General features: G+C 36.3%; 3 protein-coding genes across 3 annotated transcripts; 1 reads left to right on the plus strand and 2 right to left on the minus strand.

Annotated features, from left to right (window-relative positions):
- The first annotated feature begins 2,197 nt into the window (after positions 1-2,197).
- tspan9 (tetraspanin 9) lies at positions 2,198-7,731 on the plus strand. The gene is made up of 9 exons (XM_015375425.1): positions 2,198-2,403; positions 4,064-4,103; positions 4,340-4,420; positions 4,524-4,715; positions 6,157-6,231; positions 6,314-6,415; positions 6,491-6,619; positions 7,226-7,309; positions 7,413-7,731. Exons 3-9 carry the CDS (start codon positions 4,358-4,360, stop codon positions 7,482-7,484), a joined length of 717 nt encoding a protein of 238 aa, XP_015230911.1. The 5' UTR covers positions 2,198-2,403; positions 4,064-4,103; positions 4,340-4,357; the 3' UTR covers positions 7,485-7,731.
- Positions 6,628-12,750, minus strand: amdhd1 (amidohydrolase domain containing 1). The gene is made up of 10 exons (XM_015375446.1): positions 12,442-12,750; positions 11,607-11,713; positions 10,663-10,727; positions 10,191-10,468; positions 9,902-10,127; positions 9,702-9,826; positions 9,539-9,632; positions 9,296-9,456; positions 7,983-8,110; positions 6,628-7,129 (listed from the first exon to the last, which is right to left on the minus strand). The coding sequence occupies exons 1-9, from the start codon at positions 12,576-12,578 to the stop codon at positions 8,005-8,007; spliced, it is 1,299 nt and encodes a 432-aa protein (XP_015230932.1). The 5' UTR covers positions 12,579-12,750; the 3' UTR covers positions 6,628-7,129; positions 7,983-8,004.
- Positions 12,751-12,904: 154 nt separating this feature from the next.
- snrpf (small nuclear ribonucleoprotein polypeptide F) lies at positions 12,905-17,172 on the minus strand. The gene is made up of 4 exons (XM_015375437.1): positions 17,032-17,172; positions 16,124-16,249; positions 14,402-14,466; positions 12,905-12,972 (listed from the first exon to the last, which is right to left on the minus strand). The coding sequence occupies exons 1-4, from the start codon at positions 17,032-17,034 to the stop codon at positions 12,906-12,908; spliced, it is 261 nt and encodes an 86-aa protein (XP_015230923.1). The 5' UTR covers positions 17,035-17,172; the 3' UTR covers position 12,905.
- Positions 17,173-17,573: the final 401 nt, after the last annotated feature.

Consider the following 17,573-nt stretch of genomic DNA (forward strand, 5'->3'; position numbering starts at 1 on the left):
ATTTTTTAGGTCATGCTATACTCAGACTTGTTTTTGCCAATCATACTATACTCTGACTCATTTTAGCCTATTTTTAATGTCATACCATAATATGACTTGTTTTAGAATTTTTTTGAGGTCATACAAAACTATGTCTTTTTAGCAAATTTTTTAGGTCATGCTATACTCAGACTTGTTTTTGCCAATCATACTATACTCTGACTCATTTTAGCCTATTTTTAATGTCATACCATTATATGACTTATTTTAGACATTTTTTGAGGTCTTACTATACTATTTATTATTTTATAATTAAAAAAAACTAGCCTCCGGAAGCTCTTATGTTTCTTTTAAAGGAAAAGTCAGATCAGCAAGGAATAATCAATGGATCATTATCTATACCTAAAACTAATATGTTTGCGGTGATTGAATTTAATCTGTAAAAAAGTAATAATTTATGTTGCCATCACTTTTGGCCCAACTATAGTAAGACCTCGCTCCTGACATCTTCCGGAAATAAGGTCATGGTACAGTAAGACGAGCGCCATTCTCCCCAGTTGACAAGCAAAATCAGTGGGAACTACTAGACACATCTTCAATCAACAAGTATAGAAGATTTCAAGACGACTTCACCATTAAAATGTGAGCTATAGTTAAACTGAAAATGCCCATGTGCATGGCAGTTGCATGTTGTAATGCATCAGGTAAAAGTGAAAAACAAATTGTTATTTCACCTTTCTGATTGATGATCCATCATGGACGGGTTCGTCATTGGGATTGCTAGATTGAAGAGGGAGGATTTGCCATCGAACTTCTGGCCAAAGAAAAAACACGTAATATGTAACCAACATTTCGAAGAATGTTTTCAAGATGACTTGGAAAATATCGCGTTGTGACAAACACCAGATAGAGCATTGGGACTTGCTCAACAGCCGATACCGCACCGTGACGTCACAAACAGGTAGGCGGCAGTAGTGTTCTTTGACAAACATGGATGCCTCCAGTAAAACAAATTCATATTAAATTACTCTTAATTAAAAACACTTATCATTTATTGAACAGTATGTAATAATTTTATATCTAAAGTAATTTCTGGACTTTTTTATAGATTCATTAGATAAAAAATAGATATCTCTAATTATAATAAAACGTACCCTGAAATTTACTATAGGCGTTTGATATCCTAAATGATGATTTTCCTGATAAAGTTTGAAAGTATTTTTACTGTTTTATTAATGTCAGTATTTAATTAGACTAATTTCATAAATACAACGCCTATTCACAACACACATGGAGGTGCTTTACACATTCAATTCAATCAAATCATTCAACATCAATTATTTTTATTTGGATTTGGTGGTTGCCAAAAGGTAGTATCAATCCCATTTTCAGTAAAAAGAAACAGCAAGACTTATAAAAAATGTATTAAGAATTTACCTTCCTGCAGTCCCGGGGCGGAGCTAGATGGGGGGCCTATCATTTTTTCCCCTCTAATACAGACGATGGCAGCAGTAATATTCTGAAGGGGAATATTCAAACGTATTTAACATTTCAATTTTCATATATTTACAACTACCTGACAACAGAAACACTGCGGTTAATTATGCAGATCAATATCCAAACATTAAAGATGATGGATACAGAATTCATGCTATTTTCAGAATTAAATTTTGAATTATTTTGGGTAAAGTTAAAATGATGTACCTCTGCAAGTCATCTAGGTGTCTTCAGCGAAATCATAGATAAACTACTTTAATAATAACTTTAAAAAAATCATTAAATGTTGTTTGGTTTTTTTTGTTTTTTTTTTTTGCAGAATGATTATTGATAAAAGTAGTTAATGACAATGTAAAATATGTTCGCCCCAGAACTCAAATCTGAAAGAATTTTGTCCACTATACCTTTCGGCCACCGCTCAATGTACATTGGTTATAGACTGGCCACCCCTATTAGGATTTTCTTGCTACGCCTCTGCTGCAGTCCCAATATAACTAGTTTTATTTTTATTATAAGTTCGAGTAAGCCAGCGTTTGATCTGTTTGAATTAAGTTTATGTGTTGCACATTTTACAATCTGTAGAAATGTAGTTATTTAAGACCAGGTGGCAGAGGTGAATCTTGTAAATTTAATGACAAGAAAAAACGCTTCAGTAGCCGCCGGGTCGCACGCCGGCTGACTGTCAGGGAGCGGACCGTTCCCCCCTTGGACACTGGCCTCCCGTGAAGCTCCGCCCTCCTGGGCAAACGTCTCTCTCCTCATTACCAGCCGTCGACGGATTTCCAAAACTACCTTCGTAGTTCACAGTAACTGAATTTGTACTTCGAAACCGACTCCAGGGATTTCGGCGTAACAGAATGTGATGCTTTTCACACTTAAGCACGCGAGACTTTGAACGGGAAAATGGACACCAGTTCATAGCTAATGGTGAGATTTTTTCCCTGTTTTCCTTCGTCACTTTTTTTTTTTTAGCTGCATGGAGATGAAAGCAAACACGGCCTGAGGCGATACAAAGCGGTTATGGTGCTTTTGGGAAAACATATGAAGTATATGTTAACGTATTTATAAACAGAAGTCGGGACCGAAGTGCTTTGAGCCGTGTTTGCCAAGTCCGTGTTGATTATTTGCCAAAACTTTTGAGAAGAAATCTGAAGGGGTACGCGATGACGTCACGATAAGAGAGTCCATGGGTTTATTTAAAACCGTACTTTTCATCAAGAAAAAAAAAAAAAGAATAAACATACAAAATATAGTAAATTAACACTTATTAAATGGAAAAAGTTTCTAACTTTATTAAATAATATATCAGACATGTTTGCTGTTTTACCTGTTACTTAAAAAAAATAACTGAAGTTTTTTAATAAGTTCTATTTCCCTTAAGGATTGAACAGAAATGGACAAATACAATTTTAAAAAATCAGCTTTCTTTATTTTTTTTTATTTTTTTTTATTTCATTTTTTTTTTTTGTTCTTACACAATGTTTCTAATTTGCTTTAACCTTTTTCATTTGATTTCATCTTTAGGCTTTAAAACTGAGATTCAAGCAAGTTTGTTTGAAGATAAACTACATTAGAAGATACTGTAATGTAGTCCTTTGTGTAGAAACATGGCTGCTAAAATTATAAGCATATCTGGTCTGTTGTGGCATTAGTCTTTTAAAAATAATATGGTTTGCTTTAAGAAACTAAGATGTGGCTGGCAGACTTGTATCCAGCTACTTTTTTTGAGTGTATTTTCCCAAACTATAACTATATGTGGCTTTTAAGACCAGGTTGTATAATTCAGTGGATTTTGATCTGACTGTTTATACTCTAACATTAGAAAGGTGCAAGTTACTTTCTAGGATTTGCAGCCTGACTTTTACTTACCTATATCTTATCTGAAGGGTGTATCACTCTTGCAAAGTATGCACTGTTATGAATGGTTGCTATATCTTTGTACAGTAAAGAAGGTACATGCATGATTAAATACAGCAAGAACAATTTTTTTCCACTTACATTTAGTCAAACCATTTAAATTTGACTCACGTTTACTCAGAAATGAGCATCATTGGAAATATATAAACCTTCCTCCCTGTATGTTATAGGAATTACTGGGTTACATGTTGGTTTTCATCATAGCTCAGTATCTAAAGTACCTGAAGTTTAGGGAAGAACTTTTATAATCCCATTTTTAAAAAACACAGTTATATTGCATAATGTATTTAAGTAAAATAATTTAAAAACTATATATAAATATATAGAGAAATCTCAAACTTTGTTTTTTTTTTTTTTACATCAATGCTATAACTGAAAGGTACATAGCTATAGGTGTGAGAGACTAGATTGTTAAGTTTGATTTAAAAAAAAAAATGTTATACTTTCTTTACTGATGCAGTTGTAAAATAAGTGCGGTAATCCTTGTTGGATTAGCAAATGTCCTCCCTTCCTCCAGTGAGTTATTTGGATACATATTTTTTTATGTATTGACAAAAAAAGGAAGGCAATTTGAAATGTGTTTTTAGGCTTTACCTTAGAGCAGTTCTGCTTCTTGTAAACTTTACTGAAAATCCTAAAATTTGATCTATTTTTCTTTTCTTTTTTTTAGAAACGCTGACAGAGCTGCTGAGTTTTTCCTTCCTGAAGTGGTGGGTTTATCGCCTTTGTTTAAAAGTGGTTTCAATTTGCTGCTAAATAGGACCCTTTAATGAGACATAAAGTATATCAAAGTTCTATGTTAGTGAAAATAGCATAATTATTAGGCATGAAAGATTTTTCAGACAGTGTTGGAACTCGGTGGCGTTGGTTAAATGAAAAAAAACGGATAATAACTGCATCACGTCTGCCTATTTGTGTTGTTTGTATTTTGTTTTGTTTTTTGCAGATCCTTTTGTGTTCAGTCATGGCTCGCGGTTGCATTTGCTGTGTGAAGTACATGCTCTTCCTCTTCAACCTCTTCTTCTGGGTACGCTCCAAGTAGTTCTAGTAGCGATTTCATCAAAGCAATCAAAGTATTTTTTTTTATCATGAAATCAGCAGGATGTTTTCTGGTTTCCTGGTATTTTCAGCTGGGCGGCTGTGGCTTGTTGGGTGTCGGAGTTTGGCTTTCGGTTTCCCAGGGCAGCTTTGCCACGCTGTCTCCCTCCTTCCCCTCGCTCTCTGCTGCCAATCTCATCATCACCCTGGGCACTGTCGTCATGGTGACGGGCTTCCTTGGCTGCCTGGGTGCCATCAAGGAGAACAAGTGCCTGTTGCTAAGTGTGAGTAGACAGTGATACAAGTGATCGGATTGTCAATACACTGTTTACACTAGAGGGCTCTTTTGTGCACCCATAGAGATAAGAATGCAGAATGCACTACATAGGGTTCTTTTTGCTAATATAAACACTCATTATATTGCTTTGGTTATCACCTAAATAGCTCCCATTAAGCTGTGCTGCATAGCGGAGCAGCCTTGACTTCTCTGCTGTATTTCATAACTCTGGTGTATTTAACAACTTTCATTATATGAAAGTTATTAAATTGCCTGAAAACTGAATGAAGTAACTCCAGTGCCTCTGAAATCTCACCGTGTATAGCTTTTTGCTAAAAACTTTTTGTTTTTTTTACCCCATAGCCTTTTCATAAATTATTCCTAGATTATCTCAATTGAGCACTCAAACACACATTTAGGAGAAATCCAATTAATTTTGATTTAACACTGACTACATGTCTCAGTTTTGGACCACCTGTCCCTGGAAATGTCCTCAATTTTAATGTCTGATAGTGATAAATTAGAAAAAATTGTTCCGTATCATCTCTTTAAATTGAGCAGTGTCAACTAGTGAGGGGTTCATGAGGCGTCATGAAATGTTTCCACTCATTGGCAAACTATTGATATTCTGTCACTCAATACTGACACCTGCTGGGCATTTAAAATCACTACTAAACTGACACTGATTTGAAGACCTATAATATGAATTAAGCCGTTGTTGGCTACAATGCATTATTTTATGTATTGGTTTAAATTGAAATAAGTTGAGTGATGATAACTGAGAGGAACGGGATGATTAAAACAAATATGAGGTTGAAATGGTCCCACTTGGGTGAAAACTCTTTCGCCTTGAGGCTGTCCCATATTTCTTGATTAATTTGAAAATAAACCGCAAAAGATCTGATTTTAATATCAACATAAGGCTAAAATTAATCCAATAAATATCCTGACACTGGCTAACTAACATTGCAATGAAGTGCCGCCAAACCCACCTGTGAAACAAATAAATCTATGTATACATTTTAGTGTATTTTGCTAATTATTCTACATTTAAAAGTAAACCACCTCAGGACAAAATATAATAATGAAATGTACATTTACATACACATATACCCCATTGGATTTGGTCTCCAAATTAAATTAATAATACCCTCTATAAGAACTTTATTAAATCTACCTATTAGATTAGTGGAAACCCAAGGTTCTGTGCCCCTAGTTTATAGTCAGTATTCGTCATCAATCAGATTTTAGTTATGGAGTTGTACTATCAGTCTTTTTAAGCATCGGTTTTCAACTTAAGTCTATTTTTTCTGAGATCTACCTTGCCTAATATAAATACTCTAACAGCCCCCCACTCTGCCTTTAACAGTTTTAAACTCATGACCACAGAATCCAATGCACAGTGTCTTTAACCACTTGACTTCTACTGTTTTGTCTTTTTTAAACAGTTCTTTATTGTTCTGCTCATCATTCTATTGGCTGAACTGATCCTCCTCATTCTCTTCTTCGTGTACAGAGACAAGGTAAAACTTAATTCCTATTATAGTTGTTTGAGATAGAGATACATAAATCCAATAACCCTCCCAATCCCATTTAAATTCCTAGGTGAGGGAAAATGCCCGGCAGGACCTGAAAGAGGGACTTGTGCTCTATAACACAGAGAACAACGCAGGCCTAAGGGACGCATGGAACACCATACAGACAGAGGTAGATTTCCTCACATATCTGAGCTTTTTGTTTCATCCTAGCAGTTTAATTCTAACTCTCTCCTCTTTCAAACAGTGGAAGTGCTGCGGTGTGACAAATCGCGGCGACTGGTCGAGCATCATGCAGGACAACATTGTGCCAGACAGCTGCTGCCAGCAGGTTTTTCTCAACTGCGGACAGAACATGACAAACTCCTGGACACATGTGAGTCAGGACAATGTTTAGCCGGTGACTAAAATGAACCACAAAGACGGGGTAGATATTCCTGACGTCAGTTTTTATTTACAGGGATTTTCTTTTTACAAGTGAATATTAATCCAATGGAAAGAATATTGTTTAAATTATTTATTAGAACAGTTTAGATAAACATTAAATCCGATTTTTTATAAAAAAAAATTTACAGGCAACAATTTAAGTACATAGCAGTAGAATTAATCATACACTACATTGTTTTTTTTAAATATCATTAAGGTCCTGCAGAGGTCATGTAACAAGCTATATTTCAATTCAGGTGTGTTGAAGCAGGATTATGACAGATTTAACCCCATCAGTGTGCTGGTTGAGAAGTCCCGACCCACAGGATCCCTGCAGGACAGTCCAATGATCCCGTTTAATTACATGTTCTCTTCCAAATATCCAGAGAACTTTTGGAAATATTAAAAAGCTTCTGCCATACTTCTTGTTGTACATTTGGGTTCCTTAGACCTCCAGCTGCTGATGAAGTTTGGTTTTGGTCCAGTTTCACCAAGAAGAGAGAACAAGTTACAAAAAATAATTAGGTTTGTCTAAGTGAAAACTTTCTGTGCTCAGGGCTGCTATGACAAGATGGAGCAGTGGGTGGATGACAACAAACACCTGCTGGGGACCATCGCCATGTGTGTGTTGGTCGTACAGGTGAGCACATGTTTTCTGACACACTCACTGCTTTAGATATTTGTATATAAAGCGATTTCCTCTGTACTGTTTAGAGATTTAATGGAAAACTGTTGTCTTTCAGCTGCTGGGGATGGCTTTCTCCATGACGCTTTACCAACAGATCCATCGAGCAGGAAAGAAATACCAAGCCTGAGAGGATTCACATTTGTTCCAGATTAGCTTAGGTACCAAACCTTCTCTAGCTTATCTGTGTGCCACTGTTACTTTTTTATTTTCATTATGCACTCAATTATGTTAAATACCAATTAAAATAGTTTTTTTGTTTGTTTTTTTATTAATAAGCTTTGAATGAAAATATTGAGATGATGTCTGACTGTTTAAAGCCCTGCCTGTGGAAATCAGCTAACATGTTCATTAAAGTTTGATATTCAACAACTGAATGGTTTGTCTCTGTTGCCTTAGTTTCATAGATAACTTCATCACAATTATCTGTTTAATCACCCGAGGAGCATCAAGATTATTTTGTGTGTTTTAGAAGACCCTGCAACCCTTTCTGCTGTTTTTTTTTGTTGTTTTTTTTTTTTAAAGCAGCTTTGAGCTCGACTATAAAGAAAAAGAAAACTTAACTTGGGAGAGAAAAACACATTTCTAGCTGGGAGGAGATCTGGCTTTAATATTCTTTTAGACATACCTTTATTATTACTTCTTTAGTGTTAGAGGTCCAGTGTTTTGTCGTTATCGTATACAATGTTCCCTTTGATGATCACATATCGGATGGTTTCCTGGTGTCCCCCCAGCTGGTAAATCAGGTGCTCCCACCTTCAAACAGTAAGTATAAATGCTTCAAAAACCATCTAGAAAATAAATAAGTCAACATTTCCAGAGTATAAATACAAAACCAATCCAACAATCTCTCTTTATGCGCCTAACAGCAGCAAGCAGATTCTCATTGCTAAAAAGAAAATGATTAATTTGATGTCAATCAGACTGAGCAATATTAGGAGAAGTGGAAAAGTCCTACAAAGGCTGTGGAGATCTAAAAGAGAGAAATATAAATTTGGAAAAGCTGGAAAGTATTTTGGAGTCGATCCCTAATCAGTTGATTAAGAGGTGACTTGAATGTCCTGTTTCCTCCATGGAGAAGCTGTACGCTGCACAAGTGATCTAGAAATGCGTACAAAATTTCTTAAATTAAGTGCATTTACCCTTAATTTGAGTAGGTCAATAAGATGATTTCCCAAAAGAATGAGAACTTTTAGCCTTGAAATAATATAATTAGACAATAAGCACTTGAAATAAGACAATGCAATTATTTCTTATTTTAAATGTAAATTGTCTTCTACCCATGCAAAGTGTCTCAGTTAACTCCTCAATTCAATAAAAATGCACTTATTTTAAGACAAAAATACTTATTTAGATAAATATTTTGCAGTGCATGGATAATAAACACAAGTCACAGCTGAAACTGTTAGCCTAGTTAGCTTAGAAAATTTAAATTCTCAAAGCTGTCAGTTTAAGGTGATCTAAAATAACACTTTGCACAGTCAGGAAGATTAACATTGAGGCTGAATTGATTGGCATTGTTCTTTTTCCAGTGTCTTAAGATTAAGCAACAGCTTCAATGTTTATTTTAACAAAGTTAACCTGTGGTAAAGTTGAATCCACTGATGAACACTGGAAAAATTTTTAAATCTAGATAAGTCATTTTTTTCTTAAAATAAGTTCATTTATTCTTGGATTGAGGAGGTTAAAGAGACATTTTGCCAATGGAACAAGACAATTTATACTTAAAATAAGAAAACACAATTGCATTGACTTATTTCAAGTGCATATTATCTAATTATCTTATTTTAAGAGTGAAAATACTCATTCCATTGGCAAAGTATCTTATTTACCTTCTCAAATTAAGGGTAAATGCACTTAATTTAAGACATTTTTACTTATTTCTAGGTGGTTTTTCCAGTGAATGAGCAGAGCCGTTAATAACCGAGGTGGTAAATTTACCGTGTTGCATTCAGGATAAGCAGGTCGCCGTGTTTATTCACCTCCAGGGATCCGTGCGTGTCAGAGCGACCGAGAGCGAAAGCAGCGTTGATGGTGGCTGCGGCCAAAGCCTCCGTCATGGACATCCTCATGTTGACGCAGGCAAGATGCATGACTACCGGCTGGAAGTTATATATATATGCAGAGGAGTTAATATGAGGACAGAGGGCTGAAAAGGACAGAAGGAAAAAAAAAAGAAGTGACCATAGAGCAGCAGTAAGCGTTGGGGTTGAAGTCGCTGCCAAGGGCAACAATCACTCCTGCATCCAGCATGTCTCTGGCCCGGGGCTGAGGCAGCCTACAAGCACAAAATACCATTAAGCCACAGTTCCCCGGGAGGGGTGGGGGGCAGCGTGTGTTTTAGTACCGCAGGATGTAGGCTGTGGTCGGAAGGAGGACGGCAGCAGTTTTTGCTTTCGCCATGGCAACAATCCCTTCATCTGTAACCTCCTCAAGATGACTAATGGCCAAGGCCCCAAGTTCTGCTCCCATCTGAGATAAAGTTTCTAATTTAAAGTTCTTAGAAAATGAAAAGCTTAACCTTTGGTCATTATGCATGGGCAATACCTCAGCAGAGTTCATGGGATGCAGCTCGTCTCCATGGAAATTGATGTTGAGCCCCATTTCCTTCCCAGCCTGTAGGATGGCGCGACTCGACTCCAGATCAAACACCCCCTGCTCGCAGAACACGTCGATGTTGTTGACCTGGAGTCTCCCAGCAGACATCAGCTCCTTCAGTCGGGGAAGCTGAACCTGCAAGATGTCCTCTGTAGTTTCTGCCGCCGTCTTCCCTCTGAAGAAGACAACCAATGAAGGCTGGTGGGCAGATTTTTAAAGGTTGAAGGAGGTTTCTTACTTTGGCACAGCATGGGCTCCACAGTAGGTGGAGGAGATGTTGATGGGAAGGGAGCTCCTCGCCTCCTCGATCACCTCCAGCATCTTCAGCTCAGTCTGGAGCTCCAGGCCGTATCCGCTCTTACACTCCACCAGGGTTGTTCCAGCTCGCTGCATCCTCTGTAATCTGCTCTTCAGAGAGGTCAGGAGGTCCAAGGCAGCTGCTGCTCTGGTGTGCTCCACCGTGTAGTGGATCCCTCCTCCGGCACGGTGCACCTCCATGTAGGTGGCCCCAGCCAGCTGCAGGAGGAAACGTTCAGCAGTTATTTAAATTTCCACACCAAAAGTTCCATCTCAAATCTTTTCAGTAAAATGTTCTCTGCTTTTACAGAGTGGAGCAGTGACTAAAACAATCAGTGTTTCACAAATACTCCTAATCAAGATTTCTTTAGAAAACACTTCAGAGAAGAGGGAAGACTCAGCGGTTTAAATACCTTCATGGCAAATTCATGAACTCTATCTCCAGCCCAGACAGGATGAGTGTGAGCATCAACAAGTCCTGAAACAAGAAATTAAAAAAAGCAAAATAAATGCAGCTAAAACCGCTTGGTGCTCAGGAAGAAGGTAGCAGAACAGTCTGAAGCTTCCACCTTTCCTTACCTACGCTAAGATGGGCACTAGAACAACTTATCCACATACAAACACAGGGGAACATGCCTGAGATGGTACATTTAAATATAGGTTTTTTAAATTATAATTTATAACATGCATAATTTAGAGGTTATCATCAAGCATCAGAGCACCGAGTGTTTCAGTGCTTTTATGGGTATTTTAGGAGATTCGAGCAGAAATGAATAGTAATGGATCAACATTGATTTCTTTTTCCAACCAAGGCAGGGGTTTAACCTTAGCATCAGGGATCATACTGTTTCTAATCCTCCTTTGAATGGCAGATATAAGAAAACATTTTATTCCGGTATAAATATATATCCTTCTTTCCACTTTAACTACATAAAGATCCTTAGTCCTCCAATATTTTTAAAGACTGCATATGAATTATGTTGTAAAAATGATTTCCCTCCTCATCACATACAAATAGAGGCTATTTGGTTTTCTTTACACAATTAACAGATGAGAAATCAAAACTGGGCCAGAAAATTAGAATAATCCAGACTTCAAGTGTACCTGAAGCCTTTTATTCAGGTGAATTTAATGCATTTTAATATGAGCACCACATCTAAACCTTACATAAGATTAAATGTTTACATACAATATGGACAAAAAAAGAAAATAGAAATGACTTTTCCTGTAGATTTGAACTACCCTTTTTTATGTACCATAAAAAGAAAACTGTAAAAAAGCCTGAATGTTTTTTTCCAGGTCAAGGTCCAAAGGCTGCATGGTCAGCTGGATGCTCCAAGCCGCAGCAGATACTCACCAGGTAGAACACACATCCCTGCTGCATCGATCACTTTATCAAAGGAGGACTCAGAGAAGCGAGCTTGGATGGTTTCTGCAGGACCCACTGCTTTAATGAGACCATCCCTGCACAGAGAAATGACTCAAATTACAGTAAAGCTAACTTTCAGACAGCAGCTGTGGCTCAAAGTGAAATATTTAAACCTCTTTAACCATCACTTTATTATGCAACATTGCTTCCAAGCAAAGCAGAAGTGCCCTGCAAAAAATGGAAACCTAAATAAGTCATTTTTTCTTAAAATAAGTGCATTTGTTCTTGAATTGAGGAGGTAAGTGAGATACTTTGTTAATGGAACAAGACAATTTACATTTAAAATAAGAAAAAGCATTATAATCTTATTTTAAGAGTAAAAATACTAATTCCATTGGCAAATGGTCCCATTTACCTACTAAAATGAAGGGTAAATACGCTTAATTTAACACATTTTTACTTATTTCTAGACCATTTTTGCAGTGTGGTATTTGTTAATAGCCCTCTAGGCTTTTTCCTCTGGTATCCAGCAGATCATCACAAACATAAATAAGATCCATGTCAAGTTTTTCCAGAGTATCCTATTTTTGTTCTTATTACTTGCTGCCATGCAGCTAAAGTCCTGGATAGAAACTTGAGAAAGTCTGCAGACCTATTGTTGGAAAACAGGATCATATATAAAACTTTACTGCCACTTGTGATAAATCTGGTTTAAAATGTTATTAGATATAACAGGAGAAACATTAAAAATCTGAATCTGGTCTCATGTTGGAGCAAACCTGAAATGCATTCAAATGTTTTAGTTTTTGTTGTGAAATCTCACCTTCCGATGACAAGGCTAGCATTTTCAATCACACTCAGGTTGTTCATCCCATGCTTGGTCAGGTACTTCTCCCCGTTGCTGCAGATTAAAACCACCTGCTTGGCATTTTTCACCAGCAGCTTGTGATTTTTGGACATTTTCACTCTTTGAAAGCAATGCTCAGACTACTCTGGGCTGAAAACAAGTCAAATATTTGTGCAAGAGTGCAGAGGTCAAAGCTCAAAGAGGGAGGCGTTGCTTAAACAAACTGGGATTCACAAAGAAAAACGAAAAAAGGACACAAAATCTGCATTGTTACAAATGTTACAATAATCGTTTTATTGTGTCTGCATCCCAACATACAAACAGGACTCAGTAAAAAAAAAAAAAAAAGAGAGAACAACAGAAATGGTTTCACATGGTGAAAACACAAACACAAATGAACTCCACCATCAGTTCCAAATAAAAAACTTAAATCATCTTCATCACTCTCTCATTTCTCCATCTTCTTCCTCCTCTTCTACGCCTCGGATGTATAAAACATTGTTGCACCTGTGGGGAAAAAACATCGATTCAAAAACAGCTTTTCCTGCACAAACCACATGTAATTATTAACATGGTAGCTATATAGTATTGAAGAAGCCAAGCCTGGGTACTGATACGGCCAAAAACGGTCAGGTTTGTCTGAGGAACCATTTATGATCTGATCTGGTAACTATCTTTTAAGAAGAGATTTCATGTAATGCACTGCCAATAAAAGTTTCTGGATACATTTTTCTTCAGCCTGACAGAAAGAGTCTGGTCTTAAAGGTATGAGGGAGGAAGTTCTCTTTTCAGGGGGATGATCAAAATAAGTGGTCCTCCTTATTGTCAATCGTTCTGGTGATGTGTTTCTCAAATGTGCACGTTCAAGCATATATCTGTAGTGAGCTACTGTTTTCAGACAGTCATTTCTCACAGCGGCTCTTTAAAAAATGCCGAAGGTTTAAGAGAAAAACGTTTTTATAAAGTGTATAAGAAGATAAAGGCCTCAGAAGAGAGAAACAAGACCAGTTGGGGAGATTCTTCCACGCGATGGCGTACACTGAAAGCACATGTTAGGCTTCCCACTAATGCCTCGGCAAAGTTTCTACTCGACAGGTAAAGTCTGGCATGCTATTTGGAGAAATTAATTTCCTTATCACTGCTACTAAAACAAGGAGCAATGGGCCTGTACATGCTTTCGCACAAGTTTAATAGGCGTTCGCTCTCGGAAGCGGGTACAGAGTTGTGCATGTTTTCGTTTTTTTTTTTTTTAGTAGAGAGGGCGGGTCTTTTTTTAATTTTGGGAAAATTCCCCCCATTCTGTTAACAGATGATTCCTGTGTTTTCAAGGCCAGTAGAGTATTGGATGATAAGGGAGAGTAATGCAAAAAAAATTGATTTATTTCCATGGATATAGTCATTGCAAGCCAATATTTGTATTTTATATATATATATATGTGTGTGTATATTTGTAGGCCTTGTAGTTCATGAGTTTTATTTTACTGATGTTCACTTTTTTCCCCATCTCCATCACCATCCTGCTCACTGTGAATGGTGGCATAATACCCCTGAGTCCTCAACTAGCCATAGAAGTTATCTTAAACAAGTTCTACTCTGCCTGTTGAGGTAGAAGCCATTTTTTTTGCAGCCAAGTTAAATAAATTAGCCTTATTTGAATATCAGGTTCTCTCAGCTTTTCCATTTTGAAGACTGACTAAGAGATATTAGCCTTTTGAGTCACATCCCAAATCGGGAGTCGCTCGTAAACACAGGTGTGTTTAGGAACATTTATTAGGAGCAACCTACCAAAACAAGTTACATTACCCTTTACGTACATATGTTCAGGGAGAGATTGTTTAACCGCTATAAAATGCTGTGATTTTAACCCGTTTAATCATCTTTTATCAGAGCAAATCAGTGTGCAGTATTAGTTTAAGAAGAAAGAGGGTTAACATACCTGATCAACACTTCACCAAGATGCCCTGCCAATGCTCCATCGACGTACTCTTCTGTGTTTGCCAACTGTAGGAAAATTATGCACGAAAAGGTCAAAAAGCCATTAATGGAGCAGAGTGTTTTTGTTTGATTTTCTCTGTTCTGTCTTGATAAGATAAAACTGAGAGAAAATATAAAACCACAATCCTTTTCTGAGCCACATCAACTATTTTAAAAGTCATCAGTAATAAAACACTTATTAGAAATAAGTAACCTTCAAGTAGAAGCTACGAAAACATTAAAGCTTGCTTGGATGTTGAGATCAGACCCCCCCAGAAGCTTGTTATTTATGATTTAAGAGTTTGACCTTGTTAAATATAGATGTGATTTACTAAAAAGTATTAACCACTGCTCCTTATAAGTAAAATAAATTACATACATTAAAACTTACTAGAAATTCCAGAATTAAATGTTAATTTATGTCTGCTCTGTAAGTAAAAACTCACTTTATTTTATAAACACACACCGTTTTTTTTGTTTTACAGAGAAAATTACTATATCATCATGACCAAAACATGATATTAAAGCGCCCCCTGCTGGGGTTTAGGACAAAACAATCCTACCATAAACACACCTTTCCATTGAATTTGAACAGGTGTTAAATCACTTCACAGTACAGTATTTTATTTGTTTATTTCTTAACTCTTCACTATTATGTTACTCTTATACAATTTCCTTAGGTAATAGTCTAATAGTTTTTTCCTATAATCTTTTTGCAGCTGTAAACACCAGAATTTCCTAATTGTGGGACAACAAAGGGATTTTCTATTCCATTCTATATAGTATATATATATTAGTGTGACAATACCAACAAATATTGAAATCTTTAAACCGTCATGAAGCTTGATTGTCAACAGACTTCATCAACTATGATCTAAAAGTTCTAATAAAGAACAAAAAAAACTAAATATATTTAATAAAACAGAAAATGTATGGCCAGCTGCTAACGCTCCCCATCAATTTTTTTCTACACAAGACAAATGTTTGTGTTTTACAAATCAATTTGAAATGATTCTTATATTTTCTTGACCTCTTGAAGTCATTAATATTTTTCCCCCTGCTTTTAATGTCATTACACTGTTACTGGTACAGAGCAACTAAACGAACTCTCTGCATTTAACCCATCCCCTTGGGGAGCAGTGGGCTGCCATTGTGCAGCTCCAGGGGAGCAGTGTGGGGTCCCTTGCTCAGGAACCCAGGCTAGCAGTCTGTGGGAGTGGGGCTTAAACTCAGAAGCTCTGGATTCCAAGTGCAATGTCCTAACCACTAGGCTGCCAATCCTGCCGCTAGGCCAACACTCCCTCCATTTAAATGCACATTAAAACATTTTTACAAGAGTTAATTTAATAAACAAAGCAAATAAATCAAAGATTAAAATATTTTATTATCAGAAAACAAAGCTGGTACTCTGTTTCAAAAAATGACTGAATGCAGGAAAAAAAGTTACAATGGTATAATACAGTTTTTCCTGCTAAACGGTTAATTGCATCAATTTCTGTTGTAATCTCTGAAGAATATTTTGGTTCTGTAGATAAGAACAATCGTTCATGGATAAAACATGACTCAAAACTTCTCCTCTAATCAGGGATGTGTGCCATAAACTTGATGCATTGTTTTGATTAAAAGAATTATACTACTGCTTCCATGTTATTCTAATTTGTTTAAGGAAAGGAAATCTTCCCACCTGCATGTTCATGTATCCGTCCACCGACACCAGGTAGCCTTTATATTCCATCCCCCACTTCAGCTTTACCATCACAGGTTTCCCTGTCAGGCCGTTCAAGAAAGGCTTCGGATTCAAAGGTAAACTCTGCAGGAAATCAAACAGATACACAAAGTTTGCTTTACAAGAAACTAATAGTTATAACAGAAGTAATAATAACATTGTTTTCTGTTTGGAGATCTACTTCCTACTGTAGTACTGTACTATAACCTGTAAATAAACTGAATACAATCTATGAAGTAAAAAAATAAAACTTGTCATTCATAGTATCTTAAAAACGTGAAATAAATGTTTAGAGTTCTATTTTTATTAAATAAAAGTAGATAATATGTTTAAGTTGTATTTCAAGTTATTATTTTTAGCTGTAGTCTATTATATACATTTGATTGACTGACTATATTGATCTCACAGTGGAGAAATTTGGGCTAGACAATGCAACTTTTTAAGATAAATATAGTTCTATATTAATAAAGTACTTTGCAATCTAAGTTGAAATTAGCTTGACGCTTTGGGGGGCATCAAACTGTTTAATCAACAACTTTTAAATAGAAAAACTTGTTAAGAAATAAAGTGTGTGTGAGATTCTCGGCCTCTGGAAGTAAACCCATCAGTGTGGAAATACACATCATTTAGTGATTTATCATCTCATGGTAGAAAATCCCATTGCGATAGACTAGATAAATAGAATAAGGTAATGATTAAAAGCATAACTAAATTATTAGAGCAAACATGGCAACTTAAACGATCAGTTTGAATAACTAGCTTTCGGAAGCTAACGATGCTAATGCTAAACAAAAGGAATTACTCAAACAGGAACGACCCTACATGGTATAGATAATGCTCAACGAAACCACTAAAGGTTTACTCACCATATTTATTCCGCTTCAATAATTAATTTTACACTAAAGTAGGTAAAAATTATATTTTCGTTACGGTAACGTTTACACTTCGAACCAGCAGCAGCACGCTTTACCGCCGACCGGAAGTACGTCTCTTTGACGGTAGCTTTCAGTCTGACTGTGTTTTTCGCAGCGCCACATAGCGGGCAGAAGTTCGCACTGCAGCTAGATTTATTTGGGTCTTTATTTTACCTAACACTGTAATACCTCTATGCTGAGTAGAGACAGAGACACACGTGTATAAAAATATATATCAAGAGCAAAATCTTGATAAAAGAAAATAAAAAAATAAATAAAGTAACTGAGAGCTGAAAAGCTTCCAGGTCTATGCATCCATCTTTGAGGTCCGATATTGCGGGACATTATCTATCATAATTCTGTTTTTATGTTTACATTTTCAGCTTAACATTCAATATATCTACTTTTTTGTGACATGTGAAGGTATTTTTCATCTTTCATTAATAAATCTTTATTTCAGTATGTGTTAATTTCTACATTATAGTTTCATTTTT

Source organism: Cyprinodon variegatus, unplaced genomic scaffold (assembly GCF_000732505.1).
Source record: "Cyprinodon variegatus isolate N-32 unplaced genomic scaffold, C_variegatus-1.0 Scaffold7, whole genome shotgun sequence".
Classification (NCBI taxonomy): Eukaryota; Metazoa; Chordata; class Actinopteri; order Cyprinodontiformes; family Cyprinodontidae; genus Cyprinodon; species Cyprinodon variegatus.

Bases quoted from the DNA above. Each gene is read 5' to 3' on its own strand.
- amdhd1 (XM_015375446.1), bottom strand. From the start codon at position 12,578: ATGTCCAAAAATCACAAGCTGCTGGTGAAAAATGCCAAGCAGGTGGTT. The intron at 11,714-12,441 runs GTGAGATTTCAC...TTCTCTGTGCAG, and splicing joins GCTAGCCTTGTCATCGGAAG to GGATGGTCTCATTAAAGCAG. The intron at 9,827-9,901 runs GTATTGCCCATG...ACTTTATCTCAG, and splicing joins ATCCCATGAACTCTGCTGAG to ATGGGAGCAGAACTTGGGGC.
- tspan9 (XM_015375425.1), top strand. From the start codon at position 4,358: ATGGCTCGCGGTTGCATTTGCTGTGTGAAGTACATGCTCTTCCTCTTC. The intron at 4,716-6,156 runs GTGAGTAGACAG...TTTTTTAAACAG, and splicing joins ACAAGTGCCTGTTGCTAAGT to TTCTTTATTGTTCTGCTCAT. The intron at 6,232-6,313 runs GTAAAACTTAAT...TTAAATTCCTAG, and splicing joins TCTTCGTGTACAGAGACAAG to GTGAGGGAAAATGCCCGGCA.
- snrpf (XM_015375437.1), bottom strand. The intron at 14,467-16,123 runs GTGGGAAGATTT...ATTTTCCTACAG, and splicing joins ACGGATACATGAACATGCAG to TTGGCAAACACAGAAGAGTA. The intron at 12,973-14,401 runs GTATGTTAACCC...TTTTCCCCACAG, and splicing joins CTTGGTGAAGTGTTGATCAG to GTGCAACAATGTTTTATACA.